Source organism: Mobula hypostoma, chromosome 20, assembly GCF_963921235.1.
Source record: "Mobula hypostoma chromosome 20, sMobHyp1.1, whole genome shotgun sequence".
Lineage (NCBI taxonomy): Eukaryota > Metazoa > Chordata > Chondrichthyes > Myliobatiformes > Myliobatidae > Mobula > Mobula hypostoma.
Genome location: NC_086116.1, coordinates 13,308,642 through 13,329,458, shown reverse-complemented (window position 1 = coordinate 13,329,458; position 20,817 = coordinate 13,308,642). Strand labels below are relative to the sequence as shown.

At 41.3% G+C, this 20,817-nt stretch overlaps 1 protein-coding gene across 8 annotated transcripts in view; it reads left to right on the top strand.

Annotated features, from left to right (window-relative positions):
• The window catches only part of LOC134359336 (phosphatidylinositol 3-kinase C2 domain-containing subunit gamma-like), a 285,734-nt gene that overhangs the window by 70,600 nt on the left and 194,317 nt on the right, over positions 1-20,817 (top strand). For all 8 annotated transcript variants that reach the window (XR_010021088.1, XM_063072428.1, XM_063072427.1 and 5 more), the window contains exons 9-10: positions 2,407-2,526; positions 19,973-20,009. Coding sequence is in view for 7 of the 8 variants with exons in the window: in XM_063072428.1 (XP_062928498.1) it covers positions 2,407-2,526; positions 19,973-20,009 (157 nt within the window). In the remaining variant the exon portion in view is untranslated. The remainder of the gene's footprint in view (positions 1-2,406; positions 2,527-19,972; positions 20,010-20,817) is intronic.

Here is a 20,817-nt window from a genome sequence, read left to right as displayed (position 1 = left end):
CACTGCTCCTCTAAATTATTCTTCTTTCACCCAGTTTTGCTATTTCCTTTTCCGATCATTCTTACTATTCCTTGTTCATACTCACTCTTATATCTGTTGCACAATCTTTTCTCCCATTCTGTGTCTTAGGTCACATATTATTAAAAATAAATTATAAATAATTCTGTTCTGCCCGTCATTCTGACGTGACAAGCTCTGGGTCTGTACGAGAAAGGGCAAGCTAAGGGTTAATGAAGGGAGTGAGGGAAATGAGAAGTTAACCAAGCCTGGTCAAACAGCAGCATTTCTGCTGAGCCTGAAACCTGCCAGTAAGTGAGGTGTGCTGATGTGAGAATAAAAGGTCAATTCATGGAGGAGATGAATACCTCTGAAGTGGATGGTCTGCTTTATTCCGGCACAATAATCTGAAAATAAATCAAAGCTGTTTGGAAATTCTGCTGCAATGCTGCTGGGTAATAGAGAGCATACCTAGACTGGCAGCCTCTTTATTCTGATTGCACTTGAAGCTGATGTAGCTTGATTGAGAGTGTATAATACAACCTGACCCCAATTGGTGTTGTGGTGATTGGGTGCAATATGCCGAAATGGTTCCACGATCATTTTGATTCAAGAAAACAATTGCAGCAGTGAAACTGAACATGTCTCAACAGCCTGATCACAATAAGCATTTTAAATTAAAAACTGCATCTGAACATAGTATTGTATTTGTAAATGTCACTATTTAATCTCTAATTTATTAAGAAGCAGTTGAGTGATTTGCATTTCATTTCTTCTCTGGATTTTTACATACAAAAGTGTAACAGGTCTTTGAAACATTTCTTGGCCTTCTGCAAATGTGAATAGCATTCTTTCATCTATTCAATCCTTTTAATGAAAAAGGACTGATTGAAACTAAACTGAGCCCTCACTAACAGAGATGACATTCTGGGGCATTGAGATGAAGTAAGGGTAACATAAAACAAACAATCTATATCCAGTTTACACTGGGTAGTTCCACAGAATGACAATCTCAGAAGTCTGGGGTGCAACTAGCTCACGTACCTCACTCATATACATCAGACAAATTATTTGTGTCCTGTAATGGATCCCCGGACTGTGCTGATTTGGTTGAAGTGAGCCAGTACTGCTCTTTAGCACCGTAGCTGGATCCTGATCTCGATCTGTCAAGGACCGAGTGATGATTGCCCGTACATCAGCCTCCCCATGTTAGACAGATTCACACTCAAGCATTCTATATAAAGGGAATCCACCCGAAAATCCCAGTTACATGGATCTTGGATCAGCCGCTACATACGACAGGGGACCCACCACTAGACAACTCCCCTTTGAAGAACATATTACTCGACTCAAGTGATTGCACTAGTACAATTACTACTACTACTACTACTACTACTACTACTACTACTAATACTAGTAGTTGTGGTAGTAATAGTACTACTGTTACTACTACAGTATAGAAATAGGACCTTCAAACCGACTTGTCCATGATGACTGCATTGTCCAGCAAACTAGTCCCACATTCCTTTGTTTGGCCAATAGCCCTCTAAACCTCTCCTATCCATGTACTTGTCAAGGTACCCAGGGTTCTCTGAATTTCTTAGGGGTGATCAAGGAAGAAGTAGGAATTCCAGCAAGCAGTCTTCCCTAATGAAGAGGATTTCTTGGGACTACCTAAACATGTGGTATTTCCTAAGGACACCAGAAAGGAGAGAAGCTGTAAGAGGTGGAAGAGAATATATATCTTCTCAGAAGTTACAAAAATCCACATTCTTCCACTTCTGAGTTTGAATGATCGGCCTTTGTTGGTGCAAAGTGACAAAGGGAGACTTATTCTGGAACAAACTAGGAAGGTCCAGCTATGGAATACTTTCGTCTGGGGCAGCTGCTCAGGTAGAAAAGTCAACTGCATTACCAGGAGAACCTTAAGTGTACAGTATTAAGCAACAAACATCAAAGTTGCTGGTAAACGCAGCAGGCCAGGCAGCATCTCTAGGAAGAGGTATATTCGACGTTTCAGGCCGAGACCCTTCGTCAGGCCTAACTGAAGAAAGAGCTAGTAAGAGATTTGAAAGTGGGAGGGGGAGGGGGAGATCCAAAACGATAGGAGAAGACAGGAGGGGGAGGGATGGAGCCAAGAGCTGGACAGGTGATTGGCCAACTTTTGGATCTCCCCCTCCCCTCCCACTTTCAAATCTTTTACTAGCTCTTCCTTCAGTTAGTCCTGACGAAGGGTCTCGGCCCGAAACGTCCACTGTACCTCTTCCTAGAGATGCTGTCTGGCCTGCTGCGTTCACCAGCAACTTTGATGTGTGTTGCTTGAATTTCCAGCATCTACAGAATTCCTCGTGTTTATGCACAGTATTAACATTGGACAATTTTTAAAGCCCTTCTTTTGGTTCTTTACAGAACAGCACAAGTCGCATTGTTGAGGAGGTTAAAGCCATTTGCTACATGCTTTATTCAGTGGAAACCAAGGAAATAACTGATGCCATCCAGGACCTGAATTTGGTTGTCCAACAACAACAGGTACAGTCTGAATAAAATGGAAAGTGAGTGAATTGGTCAATGTACTTTGTAGTGGCTAAAATCTAGTGTCAGTCACCTCCAATTCCAGATTAAGTTTTTGTCTAGTCAAAGCACCAGGATAAAATGTCAGGGCAGGTGTTGTGGACAAAACAGTAAAGTGGGACATTCCTCCTTCATAATCACTTTATTCTTCAGTGCTACAGATGCAATAGGTCACCGAGCTCAGCAAGTTAAAGATATTTATATCTCCATACATCATCTGGCTGTTGATAATCACGAAGTTCTATGAACAAAAACTGAGTTGCATCAATTAGCTGATTTCCTTATGGAAATACCTAATACGGTGGATTCCAGTTAATTAAGCCATCAATTAATCGGGGCAGCTGCTTTTTGGGGGCAAAACTGAAACTAATTGAGAGAACAGTTGGGATTCTCTTTGTTTATTTGGGACACTACGCTATAAGACCATAAGACACAGGAGCAGAATTAGGTCATTCAGGCCATTCAGTCTGCTCTGCCATTCCATCATAGGTGATCCCAGATCTCATTCAATCCCGTACATCTGCCTTCTCGCCATATTCTTGGATGCCTTGACCGAACAGGAAACAGTCAAATTTCAACTTAAATATATGCACAGACTTGACTTCCACTGCAGTCTGTGGCAGAGCATTCCACAGATTAACTACTCCCTGGCTAAAAAAATTCCTCCTTACCTCTGTTCTAAAGGGTCACCACTCAATTTTGAGGCTGTGCCCTCTAGTTCTGGATATGCCCACCATAGGAAACATCCTCTCCACATCCACCCTATCTAGTCCTTCCAACATTCAGTAGGTTTCAATGAGCTCCCCCTGTATTCTTCTAAATTCCAGTACGTACAGGCCTAAAGCTGCCAAACTCTCCTCATTCCTGGAATCATCCTCATGAATCTCCTCTTGACTCTCTCCAATAACAACACATCCTTTCTGAGATATAGAGCCCAAAACTGTTGACAGTTCTCCAAGTGCGGCCTGACCAGTGTCTTAGAAAGGCACAGCATTATTTCCTTGCTTTTATATTCTATTCCCCTTGAAATAAATGCCAACATTGCATTTGGCTTCTTCACCACAGACTCAACCTGCAAATTAACCTTCTCAGAGACTTGCAGGAGGACCCCAAGTCCCTCTGCACCCTTGATGTTTGAATTTTCTCCCCATTTCGATAATAGTCTGCATTACTGTTCCTGTAACCAAAATATATTATCATACATTTCCCAACACTGTATCCCATCTGCCCCTTTTTTGCCCATTTTTGCAATTTATCTAAGTCCTGCTGCAATCCCATTGTTTCCTCAGCACTACCTACCCCTCCACCAATCTTCATATCATCTGCAACTTTTGCCACAAAGCCATCGATTCCATTATCCAAATCACCGACAAACAATGTGAAAAGTAGCGGTCCCTATACTGACCCAAGGAACACCACTAGGCACTGGCAGACAACCAGAACAGGCCCCTTTTATCCCCACTCACTGTTTCCTGTCTGTCAGCCATTCCACTATCTATCCCAGTATCTCTCTTATAAAGCCATAGGATTTTATCTTGTTAAGCAGCCTCATGTGTGGCACCTTATCAAATGCCTTCTGAAAATCCAAGTAAGTGACACCCACTGCCTCTCCTCTGTTCTCCTTTGTCCACACTGCTAGTTACTCCTCGAAGAATTCTAACACGTTTGTCAGACAAGATTTCTCTTTATAGAAACCATGCTGACTTTGACTTATTTTATCATTAGTCTCAAATATCTCAAAACCTAATCATTAATAATAGACTCCAACATTTTCTCAACCACTGAGGTTAGGCTAACTGGCCTATAATTTCCTTTCTTTCGCCTTCCTCCCTTCTTAAAGAGTGGAGTGACATTTACAATCTTCCAGTCCTCTAGGACCATGCCATGCCATTTAATTGGGATTGGAGACAGCTGAAAAACAGTTTCTAACTATCGTCAGTTGTGTGCACTTGTGTGACCATTAGACACTACATAGTGCTTAAAGTGAACAGTTTTTAAATATCGTCAGTTACATGCGTGTGTTTGAGTTCAAAAAGAGGTGATTTTTGTCACTGATACTTGGTGAGAAATAAGCAGTAAGACAATTCAGAACTATGTTGCTCACTGGAATTTCAATCACTGGTGCTTGCAGATGCCAGAAATGGCCCGGCATTAAAATGAAATGATTTCAATACTTCAAAAAGTTAGGAAGCCACAAAGAATTTGAAGGTATCGACAACCACCTTGAATGTTGCAACGTAAGTGAGGATTTGAAGGAAGCAATTGCCAAAACATTGAATGAAGGCAGTCCATTAGCTGCACTAGGAGTCTGTGCTGAATTTGTTCATTTACCGTCTATCAAAGGAACACAGCAGCATACACTAGATGAATTCCTCCATTGATAATTATTAGCAACTAACACACAGTTTTATAGTATTGGTAACATTCTAATTTGTTCTGTTTTTCATTTAAATACATAATTTGTTACTCAGTTAAATGGTAGTTTGACTTGTTTTTATATTTTTAAACTATTTCCATGAAACTTAGGCTAATTAGGGCAGCTGCTTAACTGGGCCAAAAGTATACTGGTCCTGATGTGTCTGAGAATCCACTGCATATGGATAAGATGTCCACTACAAAGACCTGCCAGTCAGTGAGACAAACAGTAAAAAGTTCTGTCCATTTGAAAGCAATTTGAATCATCAGTTAGTGTCTGTATAGGGTTTCCTGGAACATAATTTTTTTTCTGGTCAAAGCAGATGCAATCTAGCATTTGACAATACCTTTTCAGCATTTGTTCTGATCATTTCTAGTTTGTCCAGATATTACTTGGCCACATGAGAAATATTTCCTTTCCTAGTGACTAATGTAACATTCAAAGTGACAGCACTTACTGCATACAAACCTTCTGACATGTTCTACTATCATGGAGCTTGTGCACTTATTAAAGGATTTGATGCAAAATAAATGATAGTGGCCACTCTGCTGGGGGAAAAAAATCAGTTACATTATTCAGAAGGAATTCACAGGGATATGTGAAAGAAGAATAAGGTGAAGTACATCTAGCTCCCAGTGTGAAGCTTCACTCAAATGCAAAATCAGGAATGAATCACCAATAAAACAACCAGTCAGCATGATTAAGAACGGTAACCTTTTCTCAACTTTTTCTACATGTCGTAATGCCAATTAATTCAGCAAGCCTTTTGGAACACAAGAAGCAAATTCAACAACTGTTAAGGTAATCCAACAAAGATATAATTAACACTAGAAGGACCAAAACTGCCTTTTGTTTTGGATATACAGAAGCCATAGGAGAATTATGACAGAGGAGAAAGCCATTTGGCCAGTCGATTCGGTGGTAGCTGCTGGTAGATCAATCTCATCCTCTACCTCTTGAAAGCCATAGAACAAATGATCAGTTTTGAAAACTGCTACATGAATATATTACTCTAAAGACAACAGGTTTCTCATCTCTATCCAAAATACTGATGAGCTGTCGAGGGGAATAATAATCCCCACATGCAGCTTTGACTCAACCAATTACTACAAACTGCTGAGTGCTTCCAATGGATTGATGCTCACAAGCGGATATTCAGAAACAGTCTGATTCTTTGATCAGGACCAGAAATTTTGTTGAAAGAGAATGGATAATTTTCAACAGATCTCGCCGAATCCTTCACAAATGCGCTCAGGCTCTAATTACAAGAAAGGGGGGATAATGACTTTTGCAATGTAAATTTATGTGAGTTTGATGTGGTATTCAAATCAAGTCACTGAGTAGTGAAGGTAGCATTAAACTATCCCTCTAAGAGCAAGCCTTAGGTGAGAGTAGGTCCACAATGCTTCACTTTTGCTAATTAGCTTGTTGGCATTCCTTCTGCTGGCTAACATTAGTGGAATAATCTCTTTGCGACATAAGAGACCGCAGACTGGAATCTGGAACAACAGAGAATATGCTGGAGGAACTCTGCAGGCCAGGCAGCATCCGTGGTGGGATATGGACAGCTGATGTTTCAGGCAGATACTCTTCTTCTGGAAGGGTCATACTTGCTGGATGCTTCAGCGAATGGTTAATACTCATGAGGTTTACTTCAGAAAGGAAACAAAGTATCAGAAGAATATAAGAAAATAATATTTCAGGACAGACCATTTGCACCCAAGTGTCCGGTTTATCATCCATAGTAGTCATAGTCATAGTCATACTTTATTGATCCCGGGGGAAATTGGTTTTCGTTACAGTTGCACCATAAATAATTAAATAGAAATAAAACCATAAATAGTTAAATAGTAATATGTAAATTATGCCAGGAAAAAATCCAGGACCAGCCTATTGGCTCAGAGTGTCTGACCCTCCAAGGGAGGAGTTATAAAGTTTGGTGGCCACAGGCAGGAATGACTTCCTATGACGCACTGTGCTGCATCTCGGTGGAATGAGTCTCTGGCTGAATGTACTCCTGTGCCCACCCAGTACATTATGTAGTGGATGGGAGACATTGTCCAAGATGGCATGCAACTTAGACAGCATCCTCTTTTCAGACACCACCGTGGGAGAGTCCAGTTCCATCCCCACAACATCACTGGCCTTACGAATGAGTTTGTTGATTCTGTTGGTGTCTGCTACCCTCAGCCTGCTGCCCCAGCACACAACAGCAAACATGATCGCACTGGCCACCACAGACACGTAGAACATCCTCAGCATCGTCCGGCAGATGTTAAAGGACCTCAGTCTCCTCAGGAAATAGAGACGGCTCTGACCCTTCTTGTAGACAGCCTCAGTGTTCTTTGACCAGTCCAGTTTATTGTCAATTCATATCCCCAGGTATTTGTAATCCTCCACCATGACCACACTGACCTCCTGGATGGAAACAGGGGTCACCGGTACTTTAGCTCTTCTCAGGTCTACCACCAGCTCCTTTGTCTTTTTCACATTAAGCTGCAGATAATTCTGCTCACACCATGTGACAAAGTTTCCTACCGTAGCCCTGTACTTAACCTCATCTCCCTTGCTGATGCATCCAACTATGGCAGAGTCATCAGAAAACTTCTGAAGATGACAAGACTCTGTGCAGTAGTTGAAGTCCGAGGTATAAATGGTGAAGAGAAAGGGAGACAAGACAGTCCCCTGTGGAGCCCCAGTGCTGCTGATCACTCTGTCGGACACACAGTGTTGCAAGCACACGTACTGTGGTCTGCCAGTCAGGTAATCAAGAATCCATGACACAAGGAAAGCATCCACCTGCATCCAGTGAGATCCTATAAAGCTATTGCTCTGAATTAACCCCACTTTCCTTGATTCTCTCTGAAAATCTGTTAATCTGTTGAATTTCATGTCTGAACCTACCCATGATGCTGCTACAACTGTTTTTCATTATGTCTGAACTTCATTGTACTTGCACATATAACAATAAGCTCTTTTCTCCCTTCCCCCTACTCCTCCTTTCTTTTCCCTCTCTCCCCATCTCACTCTCCCTTTTCCTTTCTATTTCTCCCCTTCTTTCCACTTCTGCTCCCTCTCCCCATCTCCTAACCCACTCTCCCCTTACCCTCCTCCCTCTTCCCATTTCCTCCCCCTCCTGAACCTTCACCTCCCTCCTCATTCCCTTTGCCAATCCCTCTGCCTTTATGTCCACATTCTCCTCTCTTCACCCACCACAACTTTTGAGAGATTTTATTCCTATAAGATTTTGCACGCCATGAAACAAAGGCAATTTCACTGGAATGTTACATACTCACATCACACACACTGTGGCAATTCCAGTTTTCTATTAACTTCAGGGGAAATGGATTTTGGAAATAGAGAGCAATGCATGACTGTTACTGGATGTACAAGTTGTCTGAGCCCAAGTGTCCTCTCCAGTGCTCTGGGAAATGGTGAGAAATGGAACAGGGAGCAACAATCATGAGGCTCTTCATATTTTTCTCAGAGAATCCCCAAAGCCATAGGTATCCTGCAGGTGAATCCATGTGTAAACAAAGGAATAAAAATGATTAATCTATGTTGATGTAGAGTACATCTGGCTTGAACTATTTGATAAATGCAGTAGAAAGGTCCCTTAAGGGGGTGGTTACATAATTAATTGTCAGTGTTTCGATGCCATTAGCTATTGAGAGGCTGCTAGTTATCTCCACCAGAGAGACATGACTTTTAATGTAGTTTTATATTTACATGTAGAGTTGTAACTCAGGTGACGATTTCTGGAGATGACCAATGACCAATGACCCTGCAGAAACCTTGACCCTCATTGAACTGCAATCTAGACGTCCAGAACATCATCTACCAACACCAATCAGAAAATGATCTTTAATCATCTAATAAGTTAAACGTAACTCTCAAAGAGCATTTTTTTTGAACCCATGTCCAATATTTTTCTGACTTGTAAGAAAAAGTGTTTGTTTTTTTATTAAATGCTAGATTTTTATTCCAACTATAGTTATTTCCTGGGTAGCCCTAGTGATTAATTTCAATTCTTAGGTGCTCCAGGTTAATATTGAAAGATGGCCAACCTTAATTTTGCATACAATCACAACTGAAAATAATTCCATTTAATCTTAGGTGTTGACTACTTCCTGTTCTCCGGATAAGTATGATAGTGTTCTTATTTCTCAACCTCTTGCGCTTCATAAGAAGTGTTTTTTTTGGCTGCAGCAGTGACATATGCATTACCGACACTGGAAAGTAGTCGATATACATATACACAATTTATGAAAGACTTTAAATTAGATATTTTCAGGCATAGACAATCCTGCTGCAAATTTCAGACTGATCAACTACAGAAACTAATTTTATGCATGAGCAGCTTAAACTCACCACCAGATGGTGATCTGCCATTTAAAGAAGACTGACAATCCCTAAGGTAATTAAGCAAAGTTGGAAAATGGGTAATGATGAGTCTGTCTCAAAATCCTCACCTGCTGGAAGACAAAGCTGGAGCTTCGCATCCTCAGTGGGATTCACACATAAAATGTTTTCCTTTCATGCATAGGGGTAGACAGGGGAGACAGTGATATGACTTCTGGAGCTGTTGTTTTTCAACTCCAGCTACTCAGGCTCATTTTTGATCACTGTCTGTGTGGAGTTTGCTTGTTCTCACTGTGAAACGTTAAAGATAAGCTTCATTTGCCACAAGTGCATCGAAACATGCCGTGAAACGCATCATCTGCATCAAATCAAATCAGTGAGGGGTTTCGCAAGTGTCACCACGCTTCTGGTGGCAACGTAATATGCACACAACTTACTGACCCTAACTCCTACGTCTTTGGAATGTGGGAGGAAACGGGAGCTTCTGGAGGAAATCCACACAGTCACGAGGAGAACGTACAAACTTCTTACAGACATCGTTGGGAATTGAACCCCAAATCTTTCAGCTGGCACTGTAAAGTGTTGTGCTAACCGCTAAGCTACTATGCAGCCCTTTACGTTTCCTTTGGGTGCTGCGGCTTCTTCCGACATTCCAAAAACATGCAAGTTGGTTAGTTAAATAACCAGTTAAAATTGCCCTTAACGTCGGCGGTGGTAGAATCAAAGAACAGGTTACAGAGAAAACGATTGCAGAATGCAGTGGTTTTATAAGCTGCAGTAGTCTGATTGGGACTTGGTTCCATATGACAAGGAAGTACGTGTGATGCATGAACTGCACTCATCTCCTTCTGGCCAATTGCACAAGTGAGTGGCTAATCCTCCAACACACATTTAACGCCAGCACAAAGTAGGTCATAGGCCCCATTGTGTCCCATTGACCGGCTACTACAGCTAGCCATGATCTCACAAACCCCTTTTATTCTCGCAGAGCCTTCCAAACCTTTCTGTTTTTGAAATTGTTTCCTGCTGACATGAGCTATCGTTGTTTGGGTGGAAATGACTGAACTCACCAGGTCTGTGAGCCGGTGAAACTGAAGGAGACACGGGAGGTAGGACGACATGAGAAACCAGCCCTGGCACAGTCATGTCTGAATCTGCCTGCATGAGGGCAGTCTGCTGCAACTTTATACTTTCATCGCTAGACAGCTTGTCATACGCACAGAGTAACTTACAGCAGATACCGGTCGGACCGGATTTGGGAGGGAGCACAATAGCTTTGTTGATGGGTAAAGGTGCAGACTGTTCTAGAGTGATGAGCCAGCAGCTGAAGGTTATGCTGTTATTTCCCATACTCTTTTAAGTCTGATACAACAACGACTTGCATTTATGTAGTATCCTTTCCATCGGAGAACATCCTAAAACACTCCACAGGAACATTACCAAGCATGAGAACTTGGGATATAAAAGCAGGAACAAGCCAATCAGCCAAAATAGAGGGATTAAGGAGTCTAGGTATGTGGTTCCCTGTAAGTGGCACCACAGACAAACAGGGGGGTAAAGAAGAGTTTTGGCATGCTGACCTTCATTAGTCAGGACATTGGGTATGCAACTTGAGATGTTATGCTGCAGTAGCACAAACTGGTGAAGCTGCTTTTGGAATAACATGTTCAGTTTTGGTTTCCTGCTATTGGAAAGATGCTATTAATTTGGAAAGAGTGCAGAGGAGATGTTTCCAGGTCCTAAGGGACTTGATTATGGAGACTGAGTTAACTAGACTGGGACCTTATTATCTGGAGAACAGGAGAATGAGTGGTGATGGTAAAGAGGAGTATATACCCATGAAGGCAGAGATAAGGTTAATGCATGCTGCCTTTTCCCCATGGGGAGGAATCAAGGACAAGACTGCATAGGTCCAGCGTGAGAGAGGAGAGGTTTAAAAGGGACTGGAATAGCAACTTCTTAACACATATATGGATCAGTCTGCCAGAGGAAGTTACTGAGGCAGGTGCATTAACAACATGTAAAAGACACTTGGATGGGACAAGATAGGGAGAGTTTAGAGGGATAAGGGCCAAATGTGGGTTCATGAATATAGCATAGATGAGTGTCTAGTTCAGTGTGGATTATTTGGGCAAAAGGGTCTGCTTCCTTGCTGTATAACTACCCTTTTCAGTGACTTACCTTAACTCCAGGATCAGAAACAATGAGAAATTCTGCAATTGCTGGAAATCCAAAGCAACACATGCAAAATGCTGGAGGGACTCAGTAGGTCAGACAGCATCAATGGAAATGAATAAACAGTTAATGTTTCAGGCCAACGCCCTTTTTCAGGACTGAAAAGGGAAAGGGAAGATGCCAGAATAAAAAGATAGGGGGAGGGGAAGGAGGATAGATCGAAGGTGATAGGTGAAGCCACACTCAGGGTGGAGAGCAGCACCTTATGTTTTGTCTGGGTGGCCTCCAACCTAGTGACATGAATATCTATTTCTCATTCTGGTAAAAAAAAATCCCACCACTCTCCTCTTCTTCTGTTCCCCAGTCTGGCCTCTTGCCTCTTTTTGCTTGCCTGTCACCTCCTTCTCTTTCTCCTATGGTCCACTCTCCTGTCCTATGGGATTCCTTCCTCTCCAGAAGTTTATCTTCCCCACCCACCTGACTTCACCTATCACCTTCAAACTCTCCTCCTTCCCCTCCCCCCTCCTTTTTATTCTGGCATCTTCCACCTTCCTTTCCAGTCCCGGAGACGGGACTCAGCCCAAATCGTCGACTGTTTATTCATTTCCATAGATGCAGCCTGACCCACTAAGTTCCTCCAGGATTTTGTGTGTGTTGCTCAATACTGAAAAATTGACAACCAGCCATGAAAGGATGTCAGGACAGTGCTGCAGCGGGTAGTGCTGCTGTCTCACTGTTCTGGCTTTGGTTGTGTCCTCTGGTGCTGATTATGTGGAGACTGCATTCTCTTAACATCCAGTCTGCTCCCTCATTCAATCAGCCGTGATCAAATGGTGGAGGAGACACGATGGGCCAAATGGCCTGATTCAGCTCCTCTGTCCGAGGGTTTTAACAGAATGGGTTTTCCCCAGCTACTCTGCTTTCCTCCCACATTCTGAAGGCTTGCTGGTTGGTAAGTTAATTGGCCACTGTAAACTGTAGGTGGGTGCTGGGAGAATCAGCAGGAGGTTCATGAGCATGTGGGTGGCAATACATTTAAGACGACGGCTGCAACATAAACTCAATGGTCCGAGTGGCCTTTCTTGGTGCCCTGATGAAATACTCAGTCACCTTGTCGACAGCTTTGGTGGAAGATGTAGATGTTTGAGAAGCCTGTAAAGAAAGGAATTGAGATAGAAAGATGGGGGTGGATTGCTGACGGCACTCTGGTATTATTTGTTATTTAGATGTACAACATGGCTAAAAGCCCTTCCAGTCCACGAGCCCATGATGTCAGTTTACACCTATGCGGTCAATTAACCAAACTCGTTTGTCCTTGGAATGTGGCAGGAGACCGCAACGCCCAAAGAAAACCCACACGGGGAGAACGTACAGACTCCTCACGGACATCAACCCGAATTGAACCCATGTCACTCGCGTTGCATTCGCATGTTAACCGTGCTGCCACGTATTTCTAGCCAACAATTGGAGGCATGGTTACCAACAGTTGGAGGAATGGTTAACAGAGATCATATTGCTGCTGTAAGTTTGAAGTACTAGCTTTTCATTGAGTTAGGCTACACAGATAATGGCAAAGACCTAGTCAATCTGTGAGGTCCAGTACTAGAATGACCTTTCTCACTGTGCATTCGGATGCTGCAAAATGTTATTATGGTGGAGGTGAAAGCTTCAAGGGCAAACCAGTAACCATGAACATTTTTAGAGGTGAAAATATGCTCTCTAGGATAGAGACTATATTTGGTCGGGGTTACAGAAGATTGTAGTTAGAAGATGGGGCAATGGAGCTGCCTCAAAGATCAGGCCCGAAGGAAGAAGATCAGAGGATCAGGCACAGGATGGGTGCCTGGAGGTCAGGCATGGGGAGGCCCAGAGGATACAGTGTGGGGCTCGACCAGCAGAGACTTGGATGGAATCTTGGTTGTTTGGGGGTCTGGTTAGAGGGGGAATCTAAAATCTGGTTAGGGAGGAGTCGGGAGCAAAAAAACCAGATGCTGCGGTGAGAAGTGTTGATGCTCTTTGGGTGAAGCAGAACAAAACATAAAAGTTAAGGAAGGTTTTTGCCCTAAGGAGTTCTCAGTTCACCAGTAAACGTACAACGACCAATGCTATTCTGTCCTGGGATAATTTCATCTAAGGTTCCCACTTGCATGATATCATCCCATCTGTGACTGACATGATAATGGTTGGCTACTGTTTTCACTCCAGTTAAGTCAATTTGTAATCATTTAACACAGAATAAAAGGTTAGCATTATGCTGTTCAATTTCCAGGTCAATGCATCTTGTGTGTGTAGGGAATTGTACTGCTTATTGTGGAGACTTGCAACATGATTCCCCGTGGTGTTGTTCTGACACTATTAAGAGTCTACAGAAATTGCTTTTTATGTCAAATCACCTCTCAGGAGGACACGAGGTGATATTTGTCCTTTGCTTATTGTCAGGTGGAGAGATGGAACTGACCAGAATCTCCTTCCCTCTTAAAACTTGCATGAGGTTGCAGTCTTCCCAATTAAAGATCTAATCAGTACATTACAACAGAGCGCCAATGAGAGCTTCATAGCTGAAACAAGGCTGACATGAAATCAATCTCCTAATCAGTAAGGATCACTCATGTTGATTATAAAATAAGAAAGTCCTACATTTTTATAACCCCTCTCTCAGTCTTAGGGTATACCAATGTGCTAAGGCTTAAACTTCTCAGTTTTATCTGTATAAAACTGAAACAAATACCCCAAATGTCCAGGGAGAAAAACTAACTTTTTCAGTAAATCTCGGCAATGTAGAATTTACAGTTTCATTTATTTCACCTTAAGAATCCGTCACATCGCCTTCAGCATTTGCATACAGACTATTAAGCAAGACTATTTGGTTATGGAATATGCTGATGATGATAATGACCGAGCAAAAAGTGGTAAATTTGAATCAAATCATGTGACTTGGAATGATTTCCAATCATTGTGAACTGTAATTTATAGTGATGACAATTTGATGCAACTCTTGGCTGAGGCTTTTTAGAAAAACAAAAGTAGCTGAATTTGCTGAACACTAGTGAAAAGCACCCCTCAACTGAAGCAATGATTAAAAAAAAACAAAGTGATCTATAATCGACAAAGTGTTTCCGAAGTACAGAATAACTACTGTTGGTGATACAAAAGCCATTTTACAGACAGCAAAGGCACTAATGTGACATCACCTACAAAAATAATTATTTAGTAAAACCTATGTCACAATCTCAGAATGCACATTAAAGACATGGGCCAAGAATTTTATTTTTCGCACAGAGCACAAAGATGTTCCGATGAATAGGGTCATAACAAAATTTCGGATGACCTCACAGAGCTAGTTTCTATTTGAATCTCATCAGCAGATCAAGCAGTCCTGGCCTGCATATAGCAACACTTAAAGAACATGCTGGCTTGTGCTAGTAAGTAGCATTCAGATCACCGAAGTGTCAGGCAATGGCATCTCCAGAGAGAGGGAGTCTATGCTGTCGGGACATGCTGAAATGAACCATCAGTTATGAGGTAATGCAGATGAAAGCAGAGTACATTGGGCTAGCAAAATCCAGCATATCTATTTATTTGTGGAATCTGGGAATCCACTGCTAGATCCTAGTGATTTTGTAATCCGAAGATTCTTCGTAAGTCAAGAATTAAGTATAAAACTTGGTGGTTATATCCATTTATTGAATGTAATAAGAACAAAGGAAAGCAAAAGAACAAGAAGTTGTTCAAATTTCAAAGTAAATATATTATCAAAGTGTGCAGACTTAATCAGTATAACCTTGAGATTCATTTCTTATACTAAAATCTAGCTGAAACTAGACAAAAAGAAAAGAAATTCTGGTGACAAGAAATAGCCAGATTCAATGGCTACTCACTTGCTGCACAGAAACTTTTGGAAAAGAAAATGGAAACAGCTACAATTACTGAAATATTCAATGAATAATTACACATGGTTTTGCAAAAATACAAGCAAGTATAGTAAAAGTTAAACTACAAGAAAAATAGCAATTTTACACTCTAATCCAACACCATCCTGAAGCCAACTGGCAGATGCTTTCCAAAAGACTGGAAAAAGCAGTGATGTGGATTTTATCATAGGAGATCAGAAAATCGTATGTTCATTTTTGGCACCACCATTATCATGAAATGTTTGTCAACTGTTGGCCGCAGTGTCCTTGCATGGTGCACATTGACCAAAGGTAGACACACACAGAACTCCAACAGGGGTCCACTGTGAAAATTTAGAGACACAGTGAGGATAAAGTCCACGTGCTCAAACAGTTATTAGCAGGTATGTGAAGGGACTGGATTTATGAGTATTTGGCCGAAAGAGACCGATTAGGGATAGTCAACATGGCTCTGTGCATGTTGGGTCGTGTCTAACCAACCTTAAAGAATTTCTAGAGGACGTGACCAGGAAGTGACCAGGCAAGGCAGTGAATGTTGTCTTCATGGACTTCAGCAAGGCATTTGACAAGGTCCCACATGGAAGGTTGGCCATGAAGGCTCAGTCGCTTGGCAATCAAGATCAAGGGAGGTAATACATAGATAGTGGGTTTGCAGGAGAAGCCAGCTAGTGGTAGTAGATTGTTACCTGTCTGACTGGAGGCCTGTGACTAGTGGAGTGCCACAGGGATGTTGTTGTTTGTCAACTATATCAATGATAAGGATGATAAGCAACACACATAAAAGTTGCAGGTGAACGCAGCAGGCCAGGCAGCACCTCTAGGAAGAGGTGCAGTCGACGTTTCAGGCCTACGTCAGGACGAAGGGTCTTGGCCTGAAACGTTGACTGCACCTCTTCCTAGAGATGCTGCCTGGCCTGCTGCGTTCACCAGCAACTTTTATGTGTGTTGCTTGAATTTTCAGCATCTGCAGAATTCCTGTTATAAGGATGATAATGTGGTTAACTGGATCAGGAAATTTGCAGAGGACACCAAGACTGGGGGTGCAGTGGACTACAAGGAATACTATCAAGGCTTGCAGCAGGATCAGGAAAAGCTGAAAAAATGGGCTGAACAATAACAGATAGATAGAATTTAATGCAGACAGGTATGAGGTGTTGTACTTTGGGAGGACCAACGAGGGTAGGTCTTACACAGTGAGTGATAGAACAAAGGTATCTGGGAAAACATTTTCACAGTTCATTGAAAGTTGTGTCACAGGTAGATAGGGTCTTTTGGCACATTGGCCTTCATAAATCAAAGCACTGAGTACAGGAGTTGGTATGTTATGTTGAAGATGTTACTGGAGCCTAATTTGGAGTATTATGTGCAATTTTGGTCACCTACATAAGGAAAGATATAAGTAATATTGAAAGAGTACAAAAACATTTACAAGGACATTGCTGGGACTGGAGAACTTGAGTTATAAGGAAAGACTGAATAAGTTAGAATTTGATTCACTAGAACATAGAAGATTGAGGGGAGATTTGACAGAGGTATACAAAATTATGAGGGGTAAAGATAAGGTAAATGCAAGCAGGCTTTTACCACTAAGTTTGGGTGGGACTACAACCAGAGGTCATGGGTTTGGGATGAAAGGTGAAATTTTTAAGGGGAACATGAGGGAAAACTTCTTCACTCAGAGGGTGGTGAGAATGTGGATTGAGTTGACAGTGTAAGTGGTGGATGTAACGTTGATTTCAATGTTTAAGAGAACTTTGGATAGGTACATGAATGGGAGGGTTATGTTCCAGGTGCAGATCAATGAGATTAGAGAGTTCAAATTCTTCGGCACAAACTAGATGGGTCAAAAGGCATGTTTCTAGCTCTAGTTCTCTATGACTCTGTGACTATCCTATGAACACCAATTATGGCAAAAGGCGGTGGTAATTTGATATATTACATACCCAGAGCAAAGTGTTCAAATCAGACACAGGTGTAGGGTCTGATTTAGAAAGATATTCCATCATCCTAAGTATCTAAAGGACGTTGTGTCAAAGTATACAGAGAGCTATGTTTAAGGTTTGAACATGGACATAGAACATTACAGGCCTTTCAACACACAATATTGTGCCAAATCTTTAACCCACTTCAAGATCAACCTAACCCTTCCCTCCCACCCGGCCTTCCATTTTTCTTCCATCTATGTGCCTATCGAAGAACCTCCTGCAACTGCTTCTACCACCATCCCTGTTAGTGCATTCACACACCTACAAATCTGTGTAAAAAACTTACCTCTGACATATCCTCCCCTTATACTTTCCTCCAAACACTTTTCTGTTATGCACCCTCATATTTCCCATTTGTGCACATGGATAATATCTCTGGCTGTCAAATTGATCTATGCCTCGTTTCATCTTGTATACCTCCAGCAAGTCACCTCTCCTCCTCCTTCTCTCCAAAGGGAAAGGCTCCAGCTTGCTGAACCGATGCTCTTTAGATATGCTCTCTAATCATAGCATTTTGATTTTCTAATTTTTCATTGTCGAAGAAGGTAAGTGTGCACTATATGTGGCCTATATAATATTTGATCAATCCTGCTTTAAAAGTTGTGTTATGTAACCACCTACACTCCTTGTATGTATGTATTGTTACCTTGAATTGGCTCAAACTGGTATTCTGTCTGGGTACAGGAAAATTAGTGCTGCAGCCTTCTCATTAGATTCTGAATTTTAATACAATATTTTATTAGCATAGCTTATAGGCTATCCTCCAACATGTTAGGGAGAGATTCCGATGAACATACTTTTTACAGACACCAGCCAATTTCAAGACAATTGTTTTTTATGCTGAGGATTTTGCAGAAGGTTTTTCAACAAGGAACAAGCGCTCTTCCTTTCTAGTCGTGATGAATGGTCTCAGCCCAAAATGTCGACTATTTATTTCCTCTCCACAGATGCTGCCTGACCTGCTGAGTTCTTCCAGCACTTTATGTGTGTTACGCCGGATTTCCAGCATCCGCAGAAACTCTTGCATTTAGGAATCTATAGTCTGTTATGAGAATTTGGATTGCTTTACGACAAAGATTGCACTAAAGAAAAGATTACGGCATCATTTTAAAATTTGTTAGCATAAATATCTTAATTTTTTGAAATTCAAAAGTGAGGCAAGAAAAGCAAAGAGATATGAAGTCATTTGGGGTGCCATGGTAACAAAGGTTAACTATTAGAGCTCAGGGTATTCCAGAGTTTGGAGTTCAATTCCGGTGCTGTTCTGTAAGGAATCTCAGTACATCTTCCCCATGCAATGGAGGTGTTTTCTCTGGGTCTTCCGTTTTCCTCCCACAGTTCAAAGACATACTGGGTAAGTTAATTGGTCATTGTAAATTATCCCATTATTAGGTTAGGTTTTATCATGGTTGTCAGGAGATGCTGGGGCAGTGTGACTCAAAGGGCCTGAACTCTGCGCTGGCTCACTAAATAAATAAATAAATTACAGATAAGTCCAGATAAAAAGCCAATCCTGAGACAGGTCAGACAAATGCAATTGTCTCCATCTGTAAATACAATTTCCCAGAAGATCACAGAGTTATAACCTTCATTACTGTTAATGAGGATCCTCATGATGTCTTGCTTTGTTTCCATCAAGATTTTTTAAAAATGAGTTTAAATTCTTTAATGAGATGGTGACCACTAGGTGAAGAATATTTCTAGTTCCCTGACAGAAAATCAACAGAAGCAAACAAAGTCTTTGTTTGACTCTCAGGAGAAATGTGACTAAAGAGCTTTCATCATTTGACTTTTGGCCCTGGGCTGTTCTTCAGTCAGGCTAATGTAGTACGGAGGATGTAATTTTGCCCAGGGGAAGCTAAGCATTGTCACCAGGTACAGAATTATGCTGGCACTGGGTTAAATGCCAACTTATATGAAGATTGTTTTTTATAAATTACTTGAGACATTACTGCACCAGTTCCTGAATACATCTTCGCTTGATGCTAAGTGAACTTGGCGTTTAGAATAACAAGGGAACCTGGTACAGAATGACAAATTAGTCTCTTTGTCCTGTCTTCTGAAGAACCAATCCAGGGTCTTCCTCAGAGGGAGTGATTACCCAAGAGAAAATTCTGAACACTCCCCACTGTTGGGCAAAAATATTTGTGGTCCAATGGATAAAAGTGAACTAGATTTGCAATTTACATCCTTCAGTTCTATTCTACGGTTGTTTTCTTTTTTATCCCACAGAAGAGTTTACAAAGACATTGTATTTCCTTCACAAATTATGATGTTTACTATATTTGATTGATGACATTTTCTGTGACTGAGTTTTACTGTATGAATAAAGCAGGAGCAAATTAAGCTGATAATTTTAAATGATGCATGAAAGTGAAATCTAATTAAAAAGTTGATAAGCAGGTCAATTAACTAGACAAAAAAAATTCAACCAAACATCACGAGTAATGGCTGAATGAATGATTCTAACTTTTAGGAGCAAAATTCTAAAATAAAAAGATATAATCAAATGAAATTTCAATTTTAGAGACTGACTATCTTTTTTCTACTTTCAGACTTCAATGGTTTCTGTGCACTTGTCCAAACATCAAGGTAAAAACCCAATTTACTGCCTGTGTGAACTGGCATCTTACTTATGCTGAGCAGGTCTTAGTGGTTTTAATTGTTCATGTTGAAGTCAGCACAGCAGAATTTATTTTCCATTCTTAGATATGATGATGTCTCATACAACGTCATCCCTCAGTCTTCTACACTCCAAAGAATCAAGTCCTCGCCTGCCCAATCTCACTCAGAGCCCTATATATGAGGCCCTTGAGTTCTTGAAGCATCCTTGTAGATCCTTTCTGCATTCTTTCCAGGTTTAAAATGCCTTTCCTATAATAAGGAAGCCATAACTGTGCACAATACTCCAAGTGCAGTTTCACCAACACCTTGGATGTAACTTCCCAGCTCACGTACTCAATGCCCTGGTTGATGAAGACCAGAACGCCCATTGCCTTCTTCTCCACCCCTGTCTATTGCATAACATCAATTGCAGCGAAATTAAGTACTTCTGCTCCGAGGTCCTTCTCTTCTAGAATGACATGTTAATGAATCATTTGAGCATTTATGTCAATCCCACATTGATGTATTATGATGTTGGGTTGAAGTAATCAGATTTATTGTGGATTGTTTCACAGGCTGCCACAATGGCATTTGAATTTTTGATCTCTAAGTTGCTGGAGTGTGGACTCAGCGATGAAGGTAGAGATATAGTAGGTTATATTTTATCTTTACCACTCCCTGAATGAGTCGGAACTTTGCTCCAGGCTCCTTCAAAGACTACATATGTCTACATTTGGCTGCAAGGCTATAGAGTCAATTAGCTCTTCAATATTTCACTCATTCAGCTTGACACTTC